Consider the following 20,986-nt stretch of genomic DNA (forward strand, 5'->3'; position numbering starts at 1 on the left):
AGCGATCAGGGGAGCACCCAGACGTAGGTGTATAGATAGATGGATAGATAGATAGATAGATAGGTAGATAGATAGATAGATAGATAGATAGATAGATAGATAGATAGATAGATAGATAGATAGATAGATAGAAAGATAGATAGAAATCAAGCCCTGGCTGTTACATTTACGCCTACTTTGAAAAGGAGATCGATAGAGAGAAAGGGGGAACTGGGTTTTAGAAAAAAAACAGGAGTCGACAGCTTGAATGAATGCCTGAAACTCAGCCAAGACGTCCAGAGATGCTTGGTACGCACGTGAAACGAGCGCATGGACGCGCCTTTTTTCTGTTCTACCCACTACTATCCCTCAAAGCAGCTGCTGCTTCTCCGGAGGACTCGCAATAATCTTACGAAATATAAATAAAAGTGAGAGACAGGGAGCCAAATCTGGAAGGCGAACGGGTCCGCAACCCTTTAAAGAGGGTGAGAAAATAAGGGTCGCAAAGAAGATAGAGAGTGACAGATAAAATAAATAAAGTACAAAAAGAATACCCATGCACACACATGCAGGGCCTTCTGTCTAGAAAAATTTGTGAACAATTTAGGAAAGCATATATCCGTCCCGTGGGATGTACAGTCGACTTCGGTGCCAAGTCAATCTGCTTAGAGGCGTTTAGAGAGACCGGTTGAACGCAGAAACGCGGGAGCACCTTCACACACTTCTTTATGACACAAAGTCTTGTTGGTGGCACAGGGTTGTTTGTAAATGCTCGCAATTCATATGGGGTAAATCAGCGGAGCCATAATTTTAGCGAGTCGTGATAGATCAAGAAAAACTATACGGGCAAATACACGTTACCCTCCTACCAAGCCATGCTTTTTACATTCAACTTAATTCTTCACCAAGCAGTCCAGGCTTTATTCCGCTTTATGTGCCCCTCCGTAGGATCCCTGCAGATTGCGAAGGCGTGCGAGGGGATCGGGAAGGCCATGTCATAAGTGTATCTATTTGGTGTATCTCTACGGGTCACCAGAAACCCGGCCGTTTGGGTGTTGTCTAACCTCGCAAAACACTAATAAATGAATAAAAAATAGCTGCATGATCAGAGAAAAAGAGAGGAAAAGAGAAAAGTGCACAAATTAACGACGTTCCACCCGCTTCGCTACCCTACGTGGCCGGAGTTTGATAAAGGAAGGATGAAGAAAGTGCAACTGATACGCCAGCATGCATAGCAGCGTTCACCGCACGTAGCCAAAATGTTTGAAATTGTGAGTTACCAGGGACTGCGGTCGGGCTTCGACGAGCAACATCCTAAAACAAAGGCCTGTTGAAAAATAAAGTGCTTTGTTGGCCGTAGCGATCAAGAGTCTCCATTATTTATTGTTTCAAGGAATCCCATTTTCAATGTCACAGTAAATTACATCGTACTATATATCGTCGAACATTTCATAAGCGAATTTAATACAGAACAATTAAGTCTGTCTGTTGATGACCCAAATAAAACTCCATGCAAATGAGAAATAAAGAGAAACCGCAAGCGTGTGCCGAACGTCACGACAACCATGACATTGAGCGTTTTATTATTTAGTATAGCCGTCGCACGGGGATCACCTGAAGAGATTCGCCTTTGGGTAAATGTTCTTAACGACACAGTTCTGAAAAGACAAAACAAAAAACGAAGAAAAGAGTTAGCAAACATTTACCGAGCTTCACGCATATTGAAGGGAACGACAAAGCGTAACTTTGTGATTGATGCGCCTGGTTTGCTAAAGTGAGTGTCAGGGAGCTTTAAAATTTGTCTATTGGGATGAACTGACAAGTTCGATTTCTGTCTTTCGTTTCTGAACCCTCGTCACTTTGCTGAAGGCAGGCGCGTGCGCTGTACTTTTCGTTTTTAATTTTTTTAGTTAGCACGCGCGCTATAATTCCTGCACTTGTTGCGCGCATGAAGGGCTCGTTAGAAGCCTGGTACCTCGTGCTGGGTGAGCTAATCTCTTAGCCATGGTCCTTCAACAAAGGGCCAGTCTAGAAAAAGTGGGTAATAATTTAAAGTACCAGGTACTACACTATGGGAGAGCTGAAAGCCGTCCCCTTGGCCCCACATTCCATGAGGCCGTATCGACAAAAAAAAAAATAGGGCGCCTAAAGAGCACAGGAACGTTTAGAAAATGTGGTTAACGATTTTGAGTACTCGGCACTCTACTACGAGAGAGCATAAAGCCGTCTCGATGGTAACTGAAACACGATGAGAGTATCGAAGAACGACGCTTGAACAGCACCAGGTACGGGTAGGAGTCCGTAAGCACGGCCTGCCAATATTTTTACTGTTCTGCAGTTATTTCGGCCAGCCGAGCACCACAAAAATTCAGGCAATCCTTCAAACACTGGTGAGCCGCTTTGGTTTCATATTGAGAAACGCGTGCACGTGCTGTTTTATCTGCACTGATTTTATCTGCACGTGCCGTTTAATTTGCACATGCCCAGTTTTGTGCCTCAGCACGCACGTTTGAGTGCGATCGGCGCCTTTACGCAGCTCGACCAGGTAATAATTAGATGTGCAGTGTCAATTTTTATGAAAGGCAACACGGGAGCACGTGGCCTGCTCGCTACGGCGGCTGCTGGCAGCGCCTTCAAGCGGGAACGAAAGCAACCATGGCCTCTTGTCGCATCATTTCATGGTGAGCAATACAAGCAGCCATATGGAACCAGCGACAAGGCTGCAACCCCCTACCCCTTCAAGGCGATTACTCAAGAGGCCAGTAATCACCTAGAAAGGGTGCAATCTGGTCCCTCATTCCCTATCAGCAATGAATGATTGTTTTGCTTGCCGCAAGATGACGTGAAAAGAGGCTGTGGTTGCTCTCGCTCCCACTTGAACGCACTGCCAGCTACCTCAGGAGTGCGCAGGCCACGCGCTCCCGTGTTCCCCTTCATAAAAATTGACACTGCACGCCTATGATATGCAAAAGTGTCACCAAGCAATTTCTTGTGTCAAGGAATACGCCTGCCCGCGAAATTCGTGGACTGCCAAAACTTGCATACGAGGTAAAGCTTGCAGTGATCATTTGACGAATAAGAGAAAGCTACATTCATGCAATAGATACGTGTGGCTTTCTAAGAAAGCAAGCTCTACAGTTGAAGATGACTTCGTAGTGAATCGTGGCATTGAACCTGAAACTGTTATACCTCCAGTCATTCTACGAAGTTAGGCAAACTTAAACTGTATGAAGTCAACATTCTAGAAACAAGTGGTGTATTCGATTCCTGTGTCGTGGGGTAAATTATTGCTTGGGTTGTAAGGTTCGATTTTTAAGAAAACCGCATTCAAGTCTTCGTATATAGTTGAGAGTTAATTTTGGTAATACAGTAACGTTTTCTTTCAAATCGAGTTCGGCAAGTCACCTTCAAAAATTTGTCAACCTTATTCTTCGAAGCAACTACAGGCAAAACAAAATAAACACAGCGAATATTTTTTGTCTCCCGCTTATTTGCGCATAGCTTAGAGCCTACTTTGGTTCACTATCCTTCGTCGCAACAAATTATGCATGCGTGTATGTTTTGGGAAGATTTTGCACTATTATATCTGCATTGCCTCATTGTCGGATCTGGCTGCCATGAAAATGTTGTGCCAAAGTCACGCAAATTACGTCACTTTCGTCTAACTAAAAAAAGTTTTCATGACGAGCATTTCAACTTCTAGGCCAACGCGTTTATTTCCGGGCGTGTTAACCATAACGCCACCGTTGCAGACCTCCGCGTTTGCAACATGTGACATTGATGAATGGCTTTTGAACGTGGTTCGGTGCTGCATGGCCGTGTGATTCACTAGACGCCGCTGTAGCTCGCCGTGCTCGCACCGCAACCTGTCGTTCTGCATTTCGCGATGTCGGAGTTGCAACGTGTGCTAGCTGCACTCTCAGTGGGAGGTAATGGGGTCACCTTCGTACGTTCTAAATTTATGTGTCTCCATAGTATCGTAGTGGCACAAGCACCGAGTGCCACTCTTGGTTCTCTTCCAAGCATATCCGTTCTTGGGTATACTTACAGTATGCCTAGTAAAAAAGTATAAAAATCGGAAAGAGTGGTTACCTTTCAACTTAAACTCACACGCACCCATGGCGTACAAATGATATAGCGTTGCTTTATAAACGGGAAGAGACAAGTAACTCTCTGTATATTTAAAGTTAATTGAAAAAAAGTATCTTGAAATAGTGCGGGCAACTGCGATCGTTTCGGCTCCTGGTGGAGCTGGTCTAACCCATGTGTTTCTTTCTATGTGGCCTCCGTGATCGGTTTTGCCAGCGCAACGAAACACAGTGTTAATATGAGGCTCGGGAGTACTCAAGCGTAGATAGACGAGTGCTGATGTGCCAAGGTGTCGACCACCACACACTTATGGTACTTCTGTCACACGGGCACATGTGATCGCTATCAAGATAGATCTGGATCGTATTTTTCAGTTTCCATCGACAATCACCGCTGCTACACTGCTCAAACTAATCTCGATCAAGTTCGGCGCAGACGTCAAATCGCGATCTGGGAACCAGATCTCGATGCACAGATCGCTATCGTCTTGCTCTCAATTCGGTTTAATGACGATCAAAAGTGACCGAATGACGCTAGTATAAATCAAGAATTATTGTGACCTTCAGATTTCTTTTGGTATGTTCAACCATACCTGATGAATCCGCAACAAAAACTGCGTGAAATGATTCACTATTTACCTTTTCAATGGTAGTTGACGGTAGTGGTGGCTTGCTATGCAATTTTAGGCATTTAAATGCCACAGGATATGCCGAAACATAGGAAAGTGTTCGTATTTCATCAGTGCAACCAGTTTAACGATGAAAAATTTTGCGCTAAAACATACAAAACCCGACGATAAAGATGATCCTGTATGTATCTGGTTTTATGACACACGTTTTATTGCTCACCTTTGAGCAATTAACAAGTACGTTTAAACTCGGTCTCGCTTGTTGGTATATGAACTTCTTTGATGGTAGCTGGACATGGAGGTAAGAAGAGCGAATGATTCCTCTTTGCGCTAGAGCGATTATTTATTTTAGGGGCGAAGCTCCTCTTAGTCTAACCTCTCCATGCGCAACGCGTAACTGAGAGAAGAGACGAGAAAGAAAAGATGGCAGTATCTCCCGAACAGCAAAATAGACGGCGCTGTGCATAAAAACTAATGTTGAGTGAGGATATTCTTGATGGCGCTGTACCGCTACTCTTCGATTGGCTGCTGCACGGGCTGTGCCAGGGTACGCGGAGAACGAGTGTCTCTCTCAGTCTTCTGGATGATCGCCGTGCGTGGCGGATCGTTGGTCGGGCATGGACGAAGCAGAGCGGCGGGAGCGGTGAAGACGCTTGCACTCAGCTTCTTTGGCTCTCGCCTCGTCGGTGTTACCCGCACTCCGTCTGCATTCTCGAACGCGATCGGACGCATGCATGGGTGGATGGACGGACGCTTCGCCCCACTAATCATCATTCACTACGCGGCTAGGCTCTCGTTTTTTTTTTCTTGTGACCTGGCCCCATTCATAAACCACGCTGAGCGACGCCATATACTCTCGCATTCGTCAGATGAAAAATTAGTTATTTCATTTCAGGGCCTCCACTTGCCGAAACATTGTCCGTATACGTATGTCTTTGCACTAGTGGCTTGTAAATACTGAACTATGTCTAAAAAATGGAAACTTTTTTTTTCGTAGCGATTGGTGAGGTTTTAAACCATGCGATAAATGCACCTCCTTGCACTATTGGTAAACCTTCATTATAATATTTTAGACATTCTGTTTTATTTTACCATGTTTTATAGCTGGTTGCCTTCTTTTACGCCTGTATTGATCGCGTCAATATGAGCATGACACGCCACCTGAGATCTATGGAGAGACGAGAAACCAGGCCCTTAATTTGCTACGCACTTAAAAGCTTTGAAAAACTAATTCGCACAATCGGCGTACGAGCCAGTCTCCTCCCTCAGAACCAAAACCCTCTTCGTTATCAAGAGAAGATCACTTTAAAGAGACAGGTGTTTACAGCTTACGCATGCCACGCGGCATGCAAGTGCTAGTTCTTCCCCGGGGCTCCGCTGAGTTTGCACGGTGTTTAATAAGCTCTACAAACAGTCTTCAGTTCGTGCCCCACATGAACAGTGGCCGTATTGACAACAGTTACTCAGCCAACGCTGCTGAAAAGAATAAATGTTGATTGGCATAACCGGGACGCGCTCGACCTAATCTTTCAAGTAAATAGAGGAGGCCGAGAGGCACGTTTAGCAATTGGCTCAAGAAATCGACATGTTCCAGCGAAATGATTGTCCGTCACTAAAGCAAAAAATTAATATGAAAGCGAATGAATGGTATCCGTCGTGGCGCGAGAGGCATTAGCCCTTCAAGGTTAACTCGCTCAAATGGCTGCTTAAGTACAGAGACAACTGACAGTTAGGGTTGACTTGCCAAGGCGCCATAGGCGAACAGCTTTATTTGCCTCCGTAACGTTGTTGTAATAATAAAGGAGCCTTATTATTATGCAGGTATTGTGGCACCAAGATTCTGAGCGGAAACCACTTTTGCGAACTTTACTGAATGCTATCCTTCTACTTCTGTTTTATTCCAAATATTCGCAAAGTTATCGTGGTGTCGTCAAATATTCGAGACACGACGTGATGATGCTAGCACGCGGTGTCCCAAAGCAAAGTGACTACAGGGTGCAAGCGCGGGTGGCGTGTTAGGGACATAGCGTGTCTTGCAAAGTTTAAAGCTCAATAGCGTTCATAATATCTGGGCAGTAAGCTATGGAAACAAAGCTGGTGGCCCTCCTCTCCTGCTGTTCTTGCTTCTAACATTCACTTTCTTTCACCACAACTTGCACTAATATACTATTCAGGTCTACTCTTTCTTTCCACTCCTCCTCCTTATCCTCGCTTGACTTTCCAACCCTTCGCTATACTCTACGACACATGGTTATGCCATGCTCCCACTCTTTCCCTCATCACTCTAGCATCTCTCCTGCACACCCTCAATTTTCTTTCCCACCAGCTCGCTAAATTTGGCTTTACTGGGCTAAGCGATGGATAACTCTCTCTCCTCCTCTCTGCCTTTGCTCACTTGAAGATTACTGCTCATCACCATGAAATTTCTGTCCCACACTTTTGCTAAACCATACCTTGCACCTTACTTTCTTTTGCGTGCCCTGACATTGCGATTCCTGGCTTTCCCACTCTTAACAGGGCTCCTCCTGGCTCAATGAGTTGTTGAAGGACGACAACGGAGTTTTGCCAATCTTAAATCACTCCGCTCTCATGAAAAACAAACAAGCAAGCAAGTTTACAGTAGTCTTCTTTGGTTTGCAAGAATTGAGAGCTGGGCTGATTGGTAGCCGTAAACTTGAACATTTTGAGAACAGCGTAACGATGACGGGGATGGAAGCTTTGCTAGGTGGTGATCGTATACTTGACAATTTTGGGAACAGCTCTACATGACGTCGACGAAAGCTGAGCTGGTTGGTGACCATAGTTGAGCGTTTTCGAAACAGCACAATGACGAAGTGGACGAAAGCTGGGCTAGGTGGTGACCATATGCTTGAACATTTTGGGAGTGGGGACACGACCTGGACGAAAGCTGGGCTGGTTGGTGACCATGGCTGAACTTTTTTGGAACATTGCAATAATGACGTAGACGAAAGCTGGGCTATTTGGTGACCGTATACGTGAACAGTTTGGGAGCAGAAACACGACATGGACGAAAGCTGGGCTGGTTGGCGACCGTAGCTGAACGTTTTTCGAACAGTGCAAAGACGACGTGGACGAAAGGTCCATGGGCTAGCTGGTGACCGTATTCTTGAACAATTTGAGTGCTGGGACATGAAGTGGACAAAAGCTGGGCTATAGTTCGTGACCGTATACTTGAAAATTTTGGGACCAGCGCAACACGACGTGGATGAAATTTGGGCTGGTTGGTGATCGTAGGTGACTATTTTTGGAACAGTGATATGACGACGTGGATGAAAGCTGGGATATAGCTGGTGACTATACCTGAACATTTTTGGAACAGCGTGACGACGACGTGGACGAAAGAGGAAAATGGGACAAACCACAGCGCTGGGGTATGTCCCTCGTTTCTATATCGTTCGCGTCGTCGTTGCACTGTTCCGAAAAGTTAAAGGGCTGTTTAATGTGCGTTGAAATAGATTGCAAAGGAACCGTCTCGCGGTTATGTCACACCCCAAATATTGTCAGTTCATTGTAGTTTGAAGTATAAAGCACTCGTGGGAGGGAAACGTATCGCTTAGGTATGGGTACGCTGATTACGCTGGAATAATGGTAGTAACCGCAAATAAATGTAAGCACGATGAAAGTAATTTCAAACAAAACTGGTAGAAACACGTGAACTTCTTGCACTTGTTTACTTAGGAACGTGAACCGTTAATATGTACGCAAACACGGGAGCATGTTTCCACGAGACTCGTCTCATTTCACTTTATTAAAAGCGGTAAACATGGAGACAGTTGCATGCAAAAGCACGGTGCGTAATATTGCAAGGAGCGTAATATTGCAAGGTGTTGTAAAAGACGTTGGTTTTCATTAAAATATGTTTGTATACCGCAACCCCGCAGAGCTATAGCAGGAGTGGGAAGCCGTAGGTTCTGAAATGCCAGCAAAAAAGAATGCTTCACATCTGCTTGCAGAAGGGATTATTTATATGATCACCTTGCGAAACTCTAGGGCACGCGAAGAGGGGCCGTAAGCGGGAAACCGGATCCCTTTGCCATATTCTCCAGAGGCCTCGAAAGTTACAGTTAGAGAAGTTGGGTAGCATTAAGCCAGGAAACTTGGCACATGGTTAGACACTGCTAAACTGTGCGCGACGCAAAGAAACTTTATGAAGGCGAGAAGTGCATGTACCACACTTGCAAAGAATAACAACAGGTTGATGAGCTCCTTCCAAACTAATGTCGTAATGCTCTAGTCGATGGTGGACTAATAATTAAAGGCCGCAGCAGAAGAGAAATAAAATGAACAAAATCAGTTCACATGATCTTCGTTTAGTGTTGGGGTACGTACTTGAAATGTGGCAAGATCTTGCATAGACGGCGGTTTGACGAACTTGATCTGAGAAGTCAAAACAAAACAAATGATGGTGAGTCACTTGTATAGACCTTTCCACGGCAGTAACGCTGTACTTGGACGATATCTTGAACCATGCAGCATGTAAAATAGATAGATAGATAGATAGATAGATAGATAGATAGATAGATAGATAGATAGATAGATAGATAGATAGATAGATAGATAGATAGATAGATCTATTAAAAAGTGCACATTATTACAAATGAAAATTGGCAGATCCCTCGTACAGTGGGAAGTGATGATATGTGAAGTACGAATCAGAAAAGTTGATATATCACTTCAAAATCAGCACAACGTTAGAAGGTGGTCTAGTGGCTAAGGTACTCGGCAGCTGACCCGCAGGTCGCGGGATCGAATCCTGGCTGCGGCGGCTGCATTTCCAATGGAGGCGGAAATGTTGTATGCCGGTGTGCTCAGATTTGAGTGCACGTTAAAAAACCCCAGGTGGTCGAAATTTCTGTAGCTATCCACTACGGCGTCTCTCATAATTATATGGTGGTTTTGGGACGTCAAACCCCACATATCAATCAATCAATCAATGGAGGTAAATGATGCCGTACATGACTTTCATGTCATGATTATCATGTTTGGATGTGTCCTTTACTTTCGTCATCTATTCACGTCACGCGATACCAGATTTGGTGTATGTGGAGCTAGCGAAACGGTCGCGAGCATGGTATGAGCGTGGTATGTTCTCACGTTCCTACATGAGACGCGTGTCAGGATTATCATATTTGCACCAGTCATATATTTCATCATCTATTGACGTCACGTAACACCAATTTTGGTATATGTGGAGGTAGCGAAACGGCCGCGAGCGCATCATGAATGGCCCATTATACTCCAATGTAGCGTTGACGCGCCCGCACGCTCGGCACAGCGACGCTACGTTAGCAAAACGCGAGCACTCTATGGTCTGACGCCAGGCGCGACCAGCGTTTGTCGGCGCGGCCTGACGACAAACGGCGCGAATTACGACATGCTGCATTTCGCAGCGATGCGTTACGCAGAAAACACTGCATCTTCCTCTTTTCGTGACGGAGGGACGCCGGACGCACTGAAACACGCGTGCGTGAAAGCAACCCAGCGCTACGCGCACCTGCGAGTATGTGGCACTACCGGCGCCTGGTGAGGCAACGCCGGCGTGACGCAATGAAATATATTTGCGCTTTGACTGTGGCATGTAGTCATGTTCTCACATGACACGCATCTCATGATCATCATGTTTGCGCCAGTCACATACCTTCGTCATCCATTGTCGTCAGATAATACCAAATTTGGCATATGAGATGCTAGTCGAACGGCCGCGAGCGCATCATCAGTGTGGCATGGAGTCATGTTGTTACATGACACGCATGTCGTGATTATCATGTTTGGATGTGTAATTTACCTATGTCATCCATTCGTGTCGCGTAGCACCGAGTTTGGTACATGTGACGCTAGCGAAACGGCTGCCAGCGCATTATGAGCGTAGCATGTAGTCATGTTGTTACATGACACGCATCTCATGTTTTTTCATGTTTGTACCAGTACAATACCTTCGTCATCCATTCACGTCCCGTAATACCCAATTTTGTATAAGAGAAGCAAGTGAAACGGCCGCCAGTGCGTCATGATCGTGGCATGTAGTCATGCTGTTACACGACACGCATCTCCTGACTATCAAGTTTGCACCAGTCACTTACCTTCGTCATCCATTCAGGTACTGTAATACCAAATTTGGTATATGTGACGCTAGCGAAACGGCCGCGAGTGCACCATGAGCGTGGCATGTAGTCATGTTGTTACATGACATTCATGTCAAGATTTTCATGTTAAGGTCTATCGCTTGTGTTCGCCATGCAATCATGTCATACCATACCAGTTTTGCAACATATCCTGCGAATGAAACGACCGCAAGAGCAGCAAGACCATGACATGTAAGTCATGACATCTATAACATGTGACAATTTCCATGTAATGACTAGACAATTATGTTTGTCGTACAGTCATGTTTCATCATACCAAGTTTGGTAGTGATACCATTATCCACACGGCCAGGAGAGCTAAAAGTCGTAGGCGGCTAGATAGATAGATAGATAGATAGATAGATAGATAGATAGATAGATAGATAGATAGATAGATAGATAGATAGATAGATAGATAGATAGATAGATACGCTCAAGATCGCCGAAGTTCGCTAAGAAATGCTTCGCATTTAAAGGCAACGGAGTAAACAGGACACGGGTAGTGAGTAGTGAGTGTTGTGAGTGAATATTGGTGTTTCAATCTTGATGCTTACGCACTGTTTACCCCCCCCCCCTTCTAAATGCGGAGCGTTTTATAGTCACGCCTACGCATACATGTGGCGTCGGCAGTGTCTTTGACAACCCCACTGCACATGCTCGCGTCTCATGCTGCGTGCTTGCGTCTCGTGGCAATTGTCGCGTCTACTTGTACCTCTTTGCCGTAAGAAGCATGGTGTTATTGTTGTTGCAATGGTCAATATTGAATTGTAATTAGAATGCCGTTTTTACAAACTTCAGTAAGGATTAAGTAATCGCCTTTCTATACTCTCGCTAGTGCGCGAGCATTACTTTTATAGACGGTGACAAGCTAAGAATAAAAAATAAATGTACCGCAGTGCAATTGTATTACGCGCGTCCATCTGCGGTCGCTCTTTGCTGAGACGTAACAATCATGATGAACCAATGACAAATTCGGCATCGCGCCGTTCGCGACGAGAGGCGATGTGCCAATGCACCGAGACCAGAAGGCGTCGATTTGGTTTTCCTGTGGTCTTCTCTTCATCAAGAAGCTATTTTATCAACTCGCACTCAGCATCATCCTTGCTGGCTGTCATTCAATGGCGATGTTTCTGATTTTGCAGTGTTTGAGGTGCACCGAAGTGGCAGAACTTCATCGCGTTCCGTCGTTTCGGCTGCGTGAAGCAGCAACTCGGCGCCTACTTCATCAGCGAATGCACCAAACATATCGCCTGAGGGTGACCACTCTTTGCGATCGTCGCCGCGATTTATTCGTGTGCAGTAAGGGGAAAGTGAAGTCCGAATCGGTGCGTCTGTGTTTTATTGAATGTAAGCGACTGTTATTTATCGCCCGCAAAAGTCGTGGCATCAGCTTGCCACACGTGCGTGTGTGAATGAATTACTCGGGTGTCGCAATGTGGCAACCTTGGTGATCTTCTGCGATATGCGCTGTGCTGTGCGGCCATATGAGTGATGCGAGTGCGGACAAGGCGTGAGAATAAAGTGTCCAACAGAACCTTCTACGTGACACAGTACGAAATTTACCAAACTAGGTGGGAAGGACATGCAATGTTTATATATTATAAATGGAATTGTGGTCATCCGGTGGGCGTCTGATTAATTTATGTGCCACGTTGAATTATCTACTACGTGGCGTAAACGCTTGTATCACGCTCGATGCACCAACAACTCGCATGAAAAACACCATGCGAGGTTCTTGAAAAGCAAAATGACGCACGCTATTTCATATTGCTACATCGATCATTATCGGTGCAGCGATAAGAATTAATTACAATCAGTTTCATCGATGATGATTGTTACAGAGGCGACACCGCTAAAACTATTATTGAGTGAAAAAAAAAAGAAATCTCACTTTTGAAGGTGTTGTACGACACCTAATGATATTTTATTAGTAAGTCTTAGTTTTTTCTAATGTTTTTTTTTGCACTTCGCCTGCATTGTGTGCATGTATCACGTAGTAATAATTTCTTTATATTAAATTGAAATTCCCTGAAAGAAATTAGAAAGATGCTTTGCGCTCCCCTGTGAAAGCAAAGTCTGCCACGCAATTTACTCGCATTACTGCAGAAAGAAAACCCTATTGCCAGCACAGACACCTTTGTACAGACACATTCATAAGGGGTAGGGGCCTTTGTTCCAGAAAGTGTCGCGTTTTGAAAACGTTGAACATTTAAGGGCTGACGGGGTCATGGCAAACCATCCAGTGCAAGTTGTCAAACCAAAAAAATTAGATAAGTTCACATACGGCTTTCAATCTGCGCCTGTTAGCCACGTGCATCACCTTGCATGCAAAGTTTCCCACTGGTAAACACAATGGTCACTACGCGCTTTTATTTAGTTGAAACAAGATGTAAATTGAAACATTGGCGTTAGCTTGAAACACGATGACAAGCACCGAAACACGAGACGCACATTCAGTATTTATGGCAGCCCAAGAACCAAAATTCACGCAATCAATCTCAGACCACTTCTCCACTCTTTGCTTTGAGTCATAGTTGCCATAGTTACAGCAGATAGCGAAGAAACCTCGTAGTGAATGTTTCGTAAAACAATTTGAAATTCGCAGATGACCATATGAAGTTTTATTTAAGCCCCTGTATTTTTAAAGCACAAAAGAGGCTCCACAAAAGGCTCCTGTGAGCCGCGCGCATCAGCGTTTTGCCAGCGTTTGCCGTTGGTGGCGCCACCTTTACAGGCCAAGGCAGCAGCGCATGGGCAGATAGGCACAGTTTCTCGTATAGCTCCATCACTCAGAAGCTTCATCACTCAATCACATAAGTGACAGAGCAAGGGTAGCAATCTGGCTTCCAATGTCGGCACCACCATTGTGCACACGCACCTCAAAACCATGCAAGTCTTCTTAGCATACGTGACACCTGTAAATTTATCATTTTCGCTTGAAAAAAAAACATGGCGTCCATCGAGAAATAATGACGCTACCCTTATGAAGGCTCATTCAAGCATGCAAAACGTAGCGGTCTGCCGCCATATATCTTGCAGTGGTAGATATAACACCGTCAAATTTTACACAACTTTTAAACATGTACTCAGTATACGCCATGCACGTTCTGGCCTGTTCAAGTCAACACCAGAATCAGTGTTGTAGTGAAATTTTACTATAACTGATTCGTACTAGCTATGCAAGAGTTGCAGTCACTGGTGAGAAGATAGATGGTTTGGAGCAACATCAGCTTGGCACAGAGTCCTTAAAATAATAAGCATCCACAAGGAAATGAAGGATTTTTAATAATAGCACGCGGGGTTTAACGTCCCAAAACCACCATATGAATATGAGAGACGCTGTAATGGAGCGCTCCAGAAATTTCGACCACCTGGGTTTCCTAAACGTGCACCTAAATCTGAGCACACAGGCCTACAGCACTTTTTCTTCCATCGAGAGTGCAGCCTCCGCAACCGGGTCTCGATCCCTCGACCTGTGAGTCAGCAGCCGAGTGCCTAAACCACCGCGGCTTTTTGCAGAGATTGCTTGAGCCAAGTGTGTTTACTATAATATAGGGAGTTTACTGAATACCGTACCGCAAGCCCTTGCGTTGTGGTCACTGGTACTGCGTATGCACCGTAACGCAAACCGCTCTTCGCGTTTGGTATCCGCCCGCAAAAAATTAAAATAGCGTGCGGCCCTCAAGGCCGCTGCGCAGCGGGCGGGTGAGCACGCTTCGAGCGTTCGTCAACGTTTGCGGGGCCAAACGCTATTCGAACAGTCTAATGGCGGCCATAAGCAAATGCTACGGCTGCTAACGGTATCCGAAAATTGTAATATCTGCTCTACAATGATATGGTGGTTAGCCTTCCCTATATGCATTACCACTAAATATATTTCCGGCGTAGGTCGCACACCACAAAATCTTCAGAAGTATGTTACTTGATTGCGCGAAAGGCCCGGCGGCAATATTGTTCTTATAAGGGCTAGCATGAGCGTTGCAGGTTTTACGGCGGACGCTTAATCACTTGAAAAAATTTTACCGCAGGTGCTGATGCCAGCTCACGCGTAAGGAAAACATATTCATCCGAAGAAGCGAAGTACGCCTAGCACCTACGTTGGCAGGAAATAAATTGACGGCAGATCGACGAGGTGAATGATGATGAGATGGGGCGAAGCTCCTGGAAGAAATACCGTGAAATTTTCTTCCGTTAATTCGCCCGATAAAATAAAACCATTGCTTTAGAGAACACCTGGCGTATTTCGTTAAGCAGCTGGCGTCTTCTTTTTGTTTTGCTTCACAACCATCGGAAGTCTTTTCGTTTTGCTTTTAGAAAACATCTGGCGTCTTTCGTTGGTTTATCTCATCAATCAACGGCGTTTTGAACAAAGTTTTTTATTGTTTATTCACGCACAGAAGAACTTTCACCAGGCACTACCTTGGAGGTAAACAATGGCTGCTACTGGGAATGAAAGACAGCAGAAGTCGGCTTTTAACACTTCTACTTCTACTAACGTTTCCTACCGGAAGATGCCAATGGCTGCTAATGGGGAATGAGAGACAGGAGCATTCGGCTTTTAGTTAACGTGCACGCCGCGAACTTTTTATTGTTCAAAAAAGCACAGGAGAAATCTCCCACCGGCACCACCTTGCGGTCAAAATGTAACACTTGTTACACACTACGACTACGACAACGATGGACGAACGGGTGCCGCTTTAAGGAACTTCGCGCTTAAAAAGGTGCCCAATTATCCTTCTAAACTAAAGTAGCTGGCATGGCTCCATAAAATATGATCAGCAAGCTTGGCCCTCGTTAATCGGCATAGCCAACGAGGATTGCTAATGCCGATCGTAGAGGCCGCGGACAGGCATATTGACGATTGGTGGGTGGCGCAGCTTATAATCTTTATGTTTCTTGCGTGCAACACTTCTTGACAATGTATCAAAAGCCATTCAGTGAAATAGCAATTATGTAGAACGCTAATGAAAGTTGCTCTGTAAATGCATCCTGTGTTGTGTGTCGGAAATGAAACAAGTTATGTGCTCTTAGATAAACTGAGCTCTCCTCCATGATAGATATGTGCGGTTTACCGTCCCAAAACCACAATATGATTATGAGAGATGCCGTAGTGGAGGGCTTCGGAAATTTCAACCACCTAGGGTTCTTTAACGTGCACCCTGAGCTCTCCTCCAATCAAAGGAATTCAGAAGAAGCGAAGCTTTGCTTTGGTGTACCTAATTTATTGTTCTTTCTTTCTTTCTTTCTTTCCTTCCTTCTTTCTTTTTTTCTTTCTTTCTTTCCTTCTTTCTTTCTTTCTTTCTTTTCTTTTTCTTTCTTCCTTTATTTCTTTCTTTCCTTTTGCATTTCTTGCTTTTTTGCTTCCTTCTTTCCTTCTTTTTTTGATTGATTGGCATGGCGTTTTTCACGTTTTTTGAGCATTTGTCAGCCTGTGAAAATTCACACAATCTTTTCAAGGGAACCTTGATAGGAAGCGAAGCAGCAGCATTGCGCACAGGTGGCGTCACGGATCAGACGGCGCTAAGGCGGGTGCTGCGTCGAACGCTGGTGTACATGGTGTAGATTGGAAGTCCGTGGTGTAGCGAGCGGTGGTAGGGGTAGCGGGCGAACGGACGAGGTGGCAGCTGTGGGCGCTGCGGCGAGCGCGTGGCAGGCGAGCAAGAGAGTCACGTCAACGCGCAGCTGCGGTATGACCTACTTGGCGCCGCTCCTACACCTGCGGCAAGGGGAGCGCGCTGTGGTGCATTCGTACGAACGCACGGAAGGACAGCTTTACACAAGCTAGTCAAAGAGCTACTTCGCATTAAAAAGGACCCAACAAAAATGCCATCATGCGATCACAGATTACGGTTAGTAATCCAATTTCTTAAAGTCAGAATTTTCCAGAAATGTGCGATTCCTGACGTCCATTTCATGCATTGTCTAGACAACCACTTTTCCACCAGCGCAGAATATTTCAGTAAAGCACTCGTAGCAAATTTACTGCTTTTAAATAGTTTTTTTTTTCATCCCTAGTAGAACGCATTCAGTTCAGTTTACCTTGGTAAAGCGTCGGCGCATAAAGTAGCGTTCAAGACACTCGTTTTCGGACTGCGGTGACACGGCTATGAAAATGAGCCCCGCAATAAACTTTATGTTTTTGTTTACTACTTCTTAGTTGGTGTATGACACCTGTTGGTAACGAGGGCTCTTAAGAGCTCCGTCGTTTTCTACATAAAGCATAACATTGCTTGAAAGCTCCTTTGGTTTCTACAAGATGCTCTTTGTCACAGGACTCGGCCCACGTTGGTTGCACGTTTATTTTTGCTTTGCTTTTAAAGCCTTGTCTGTCGTTCATGCACGCCTGAGGAGATCACCCCATTTACGTGTACCTGAATATTAAAATGGTCAAAATGGGACCCATGTTTTTACGGGACCGCCCGTCACCAAGAAGCTACACTATATCCACTCGGTTAAAAAGAGCTTTTGACAAACATTATTCACAATATGTTGTCTAAGCAAACAAATCAAACGGCCTGCAACGCTGACGCTAAGAGCAGCCATTACTTTTCACAATGGTACAAAACGAATGCCAGATCGAATACAATTGACGTAATGTTGCTTCTACTAAAGCTTCAACTCATAATTGCTTCTATATTCGTTGACAACTTTTCTTGGCACTGAAGGAAAGACTATGGAGGCAAATCACGTGCATCCTACCGCCAATAAAGGTAGTTCCATAGTAGCACCCGTATTTTCAACGGGAAATATAAATGTTCCTCCTTTATATTTGATATGGAGCTATTTGAGACAGGACGCAGCTCACATCAGTAAGATGTGCGTCTTTCTTTTACTCTATCTGTTGTGACTTCGTGTTTTTGAACGTGTGAGAAAGTCCCGCCTTTTTACATGCACCTCAAATGCTAAGCCTTGCCTGCATCTACATGAAACGCTGATGGTGCGCCCCCGTCACTTCCACATCGTCACGAGACGCGCGCCAAGACGGAGTTCTTCGCGTAGTGCTACATCTGCAGAAGCTCCGCCTCCGTAGCTTTCCCTTCAGTGCCAAGAAAAGTTGTCGCCGACTATAGATTACCAAGAAAGGTCGTCTGCGACTATAACTGGAGCTCTTCTTTATACAAGCGACAATTCACATTATTACTATTTAATAGTAATGATCGTTCGAGTAGTACGACCCAAAACCAGGATGCAATTAATAAAGACGCCGTGGTGAAGGGCTACGAAAATTTCTACCAGGCGGTGTTCTTGACCGTGCACGGAAATCCAAGTGCCCAGACATCAAGCATGTTTGCCTAAACTCGAAATGGGGTCGCAGTAATGGGGATTCGGTTGCGTGTCTTTCGGGTCAGGGGTAGTGCAGCATTACCACAAAACCACCATGGCGCGTATGGTTCATCTCAATAAAGAGCTCGTTCTGCCAAGAGACGGAAGCGAAATATAGAGAATAGTTTATACTGGACGCCATTTCTCACGTTGTGTATTGTATACTCGATCCAATCATAGGTAAGGTATCGGTGCGAATAAGGTACCGGTACGAAGTGGCCGGTACCTTATTTGTGGGCCCATATCTACTTTTATATTATATTGCTACGGTATATTGCTACGGTATTAAAAATGCGCATCTTATTGTAGGACAGACGTGGTTGTGATGCAGTGCTTCCCGTTACATCTTTCTTCTGAGTGATTGACAGCTGATCTATAGAAGGCTGCCTCAGGAGGTAATAAATATATTCTGGACCGTGCGTACAAAAGGTCCATAATATGTGTCGTAGCGACTAAGCGTCTTAGCGTCCGCACATTCTACGCTACATAAGTGAGAAATAGCGATACAACGGAGACAGAATGTGATGGCTGAATGTTAGTCCATTTATAACATGTATAGAGGGACTCACTTCGCGCTCACTCTTGATTTTAATAAGTGAAACAGCCAGACAGGAAATGTATTTATCTTGTGTCACATGAATGGTGCATGCATACGCGGCTATTCATGCGTATGATCTTGTGTTCGAAATTTCTTCGGAGAGGCACGACCTTGAAGCCCACATTTTTTCATAATAGTACATATTTATTAGTGGTAATGCGTCACCCCTTGTTCTTAAAAGAATCGTGGACTCATTTTAGAGGCACCTACATGGTAGGTGTGCTCAGCAGAACTGTAAAGAAACTGCATAACACTTTTCAGCGTCCCAATTTGTAAGACACTTCCCTTGCCACATTAAACCCCTTGGCAAGATATCCGAAAAATACGGAGTTACAGACTTTTATATCGCAAATCACCAGTTTCCCGTCAAGCTTTTTAAGGCAAGTGACAACATTTTCAACAACTTCTTTTCTTCTCTCTTAAGATGTCAACATTCGAAAACTCGAGAGCGACTAAAGATTATGCGCATGCATAAGGAATGAAGAGAGCAAAGAAGAAGAAAGGGGAAAGACAGACACGTTAACCAGTTTAGCAGAACTGTTCTGAAGCCCCGCACAGAGGAAAGAAACGGGGTAGATCGAGAGTTAGAATGAACCAAAACTTGTAATGGTAGCGTTAAAGTAACAGTTTTTTTCCGGTATACAATAGTGACCTTGAAGTGCAGCCGTTCAATGATTTAATCCTTACCCCCGTATTCAGAAACGCTTCTTGACTTGAACTTGACTTGAAACCGCCTTCAACAAGCTCGTTTTGAAACGCGTCTGTGCGTTTTTGCTGATTTGGCACCGCCTAAGGACAGCGCGAAACGCGTTTGTGCTGCGTGGAAGTCGGTGGCAAGTCAAATTAAGCAAGCAGCGTTTCTGAACACAGGGTCAGCTGTGTTAAAGTATTAAAATACTCATACAGTGTATGTTATGTTGAAATACCCATTATATATATATATATATATATATATATATATATATATATATATATATATATATATATATATATATAAATAAATAAATATATATATATATATATATATATATATATATATATATATATATATATATATATATATATATATATATATATATATATATATATATATATATATATATATATATATAAGTTGTAAGAGTTTTGGTTTACTGTTTTTCCCTTAAAGTGCGAGTTATAGTGAATTTGAATGTGCAACATACCTGCGGAAGTGTTCCTCCGACGCAACGCACGACACGTCCAGCCTGTAAACGTAGCGAAACCGACACGGCTGATGATAGGTAGACCATATATGTTCTCGACACGCTCCACACGCGGGCGTGAACGAAGCACAGCCATGGTTTCAGAGACACTGTACGAATGCTTGTAATGCAACGCGCTTTCACGGGGACGTCAAATGGTGTGTGATGTTTAGAACGTGGTGGCCAGCCTTCACTGTAGGCAGTTCAATGTAGTACTCTGTATATTAAAAAACTACACATAACGCTGTTACCATTTACGGATTACCAGGGTTAATGAATGCAGCAGCTTGGGAAAGTTTGTAGCGGCATATTCATCTAACTGCAGTTTTTTTAAACGAATTGGGCCCGGTGAGCGTGTTAGTCGAAGACAACTCACAAAAGAGGAATTTCGCGGAATCACAGCATTCATGTGAGAGTGCATTAAAAGCGACCCTGCAGGATTCGCACTTTTATATTAGACGCATCTCAACTCGTTCTTTCTTTGTGCGCGACCGCACATGCCGGACGTTCAGCCTATAAGACTTAGGACGACTGGAAGCGTGTTTTTTTTTCAAGGTAATGATTTAGAGTACTTGGTATTCTACTATGGGAGAGCATGAAGCCGTGCCGTGGGCTCACCCTTGATATGGTCCTATTGCAACGAACCGAAATTGTTCGTTTCACAACTTTCTCAAGGTCTCTCTTTCACTGTTTGTATACACGTCGTTGCCTCCTGCGTGCATGCACTGAACCATTTTGCATTCTCTGGTTTCGCGGTGTGTTCTCCGTCACCCTACCGCGGCGCCACCATGCGACGTCGAGGCCAACCCGTTCATCACGATCTTTCTCTTTCTCGCCTTTCCTTCGGTGTTTGGGCGCTGCCCCACCATCTCCATTCCAGCCTGCTGTATGCGGACGCGAGCCGTAATGAGTATACGCTACTTGAGAACGCATGGGCTAGAAGTAAACGCCTTGGCTGAAAGTATGCACCCACTGACAATGCACGTACTTTTATAATTGGCGG

The 20,986-nt window shown here is 44.5% G+C and overlaps 1 protein-coding gene across 2 annotated transcripts in view; it reads right to left on the reverse strand.

Annotated features, from left to right (window-relative positions):
* Positions 1-1,479: 1,479 nt before the first annotated feature.
* The window catches only part of LOC119178284 (uncharacterized), a 36,564-nt gene continuing 17,057 nt past the window's right edge, over positions 1,480-20,986 (reverse strand). The window contains exons 4-6 of one of the 2 annotated variants that reach the window (XM_037429478.2): positions 19,945-19,986; positions 9,047-9,094; positions 1,480-1,637 (exon numbers count right to left, since the gene is read on the reverse strand). In XM_037429478.2, coding sequence (XP_037285375.2) covers positions 1,590-1,637; positions 9,047-9,094; positions 19,945-19,986 — 138 coding nt within the window. In that variant the 3' untranslated portion in view covers positions 1,480-1,589. The remainder of the gene's footprint in view (positions 1,638-9,046; positions 9,095-19,944; positions 19,987-20,986) is intronic. The other variant, XM_075886515.1, reaches the window with a different exon arrangement.

This window comes from Rhipicephalus microplus, chromosome 1 (genome assembly GCF_043290135.1).
Source record: "Rhipicephalus microplus isolate Deutch F79 chromosome 1, USDA_Rmic, whole genome shotgun sequence".
Classification (NCBI taxonomy): Eukaryota; Metazoa; Arthropoda; class Arachnida; order Ixodida; family Ixodidae; genus Rhipicephalus; species Rhipicephalus microplus.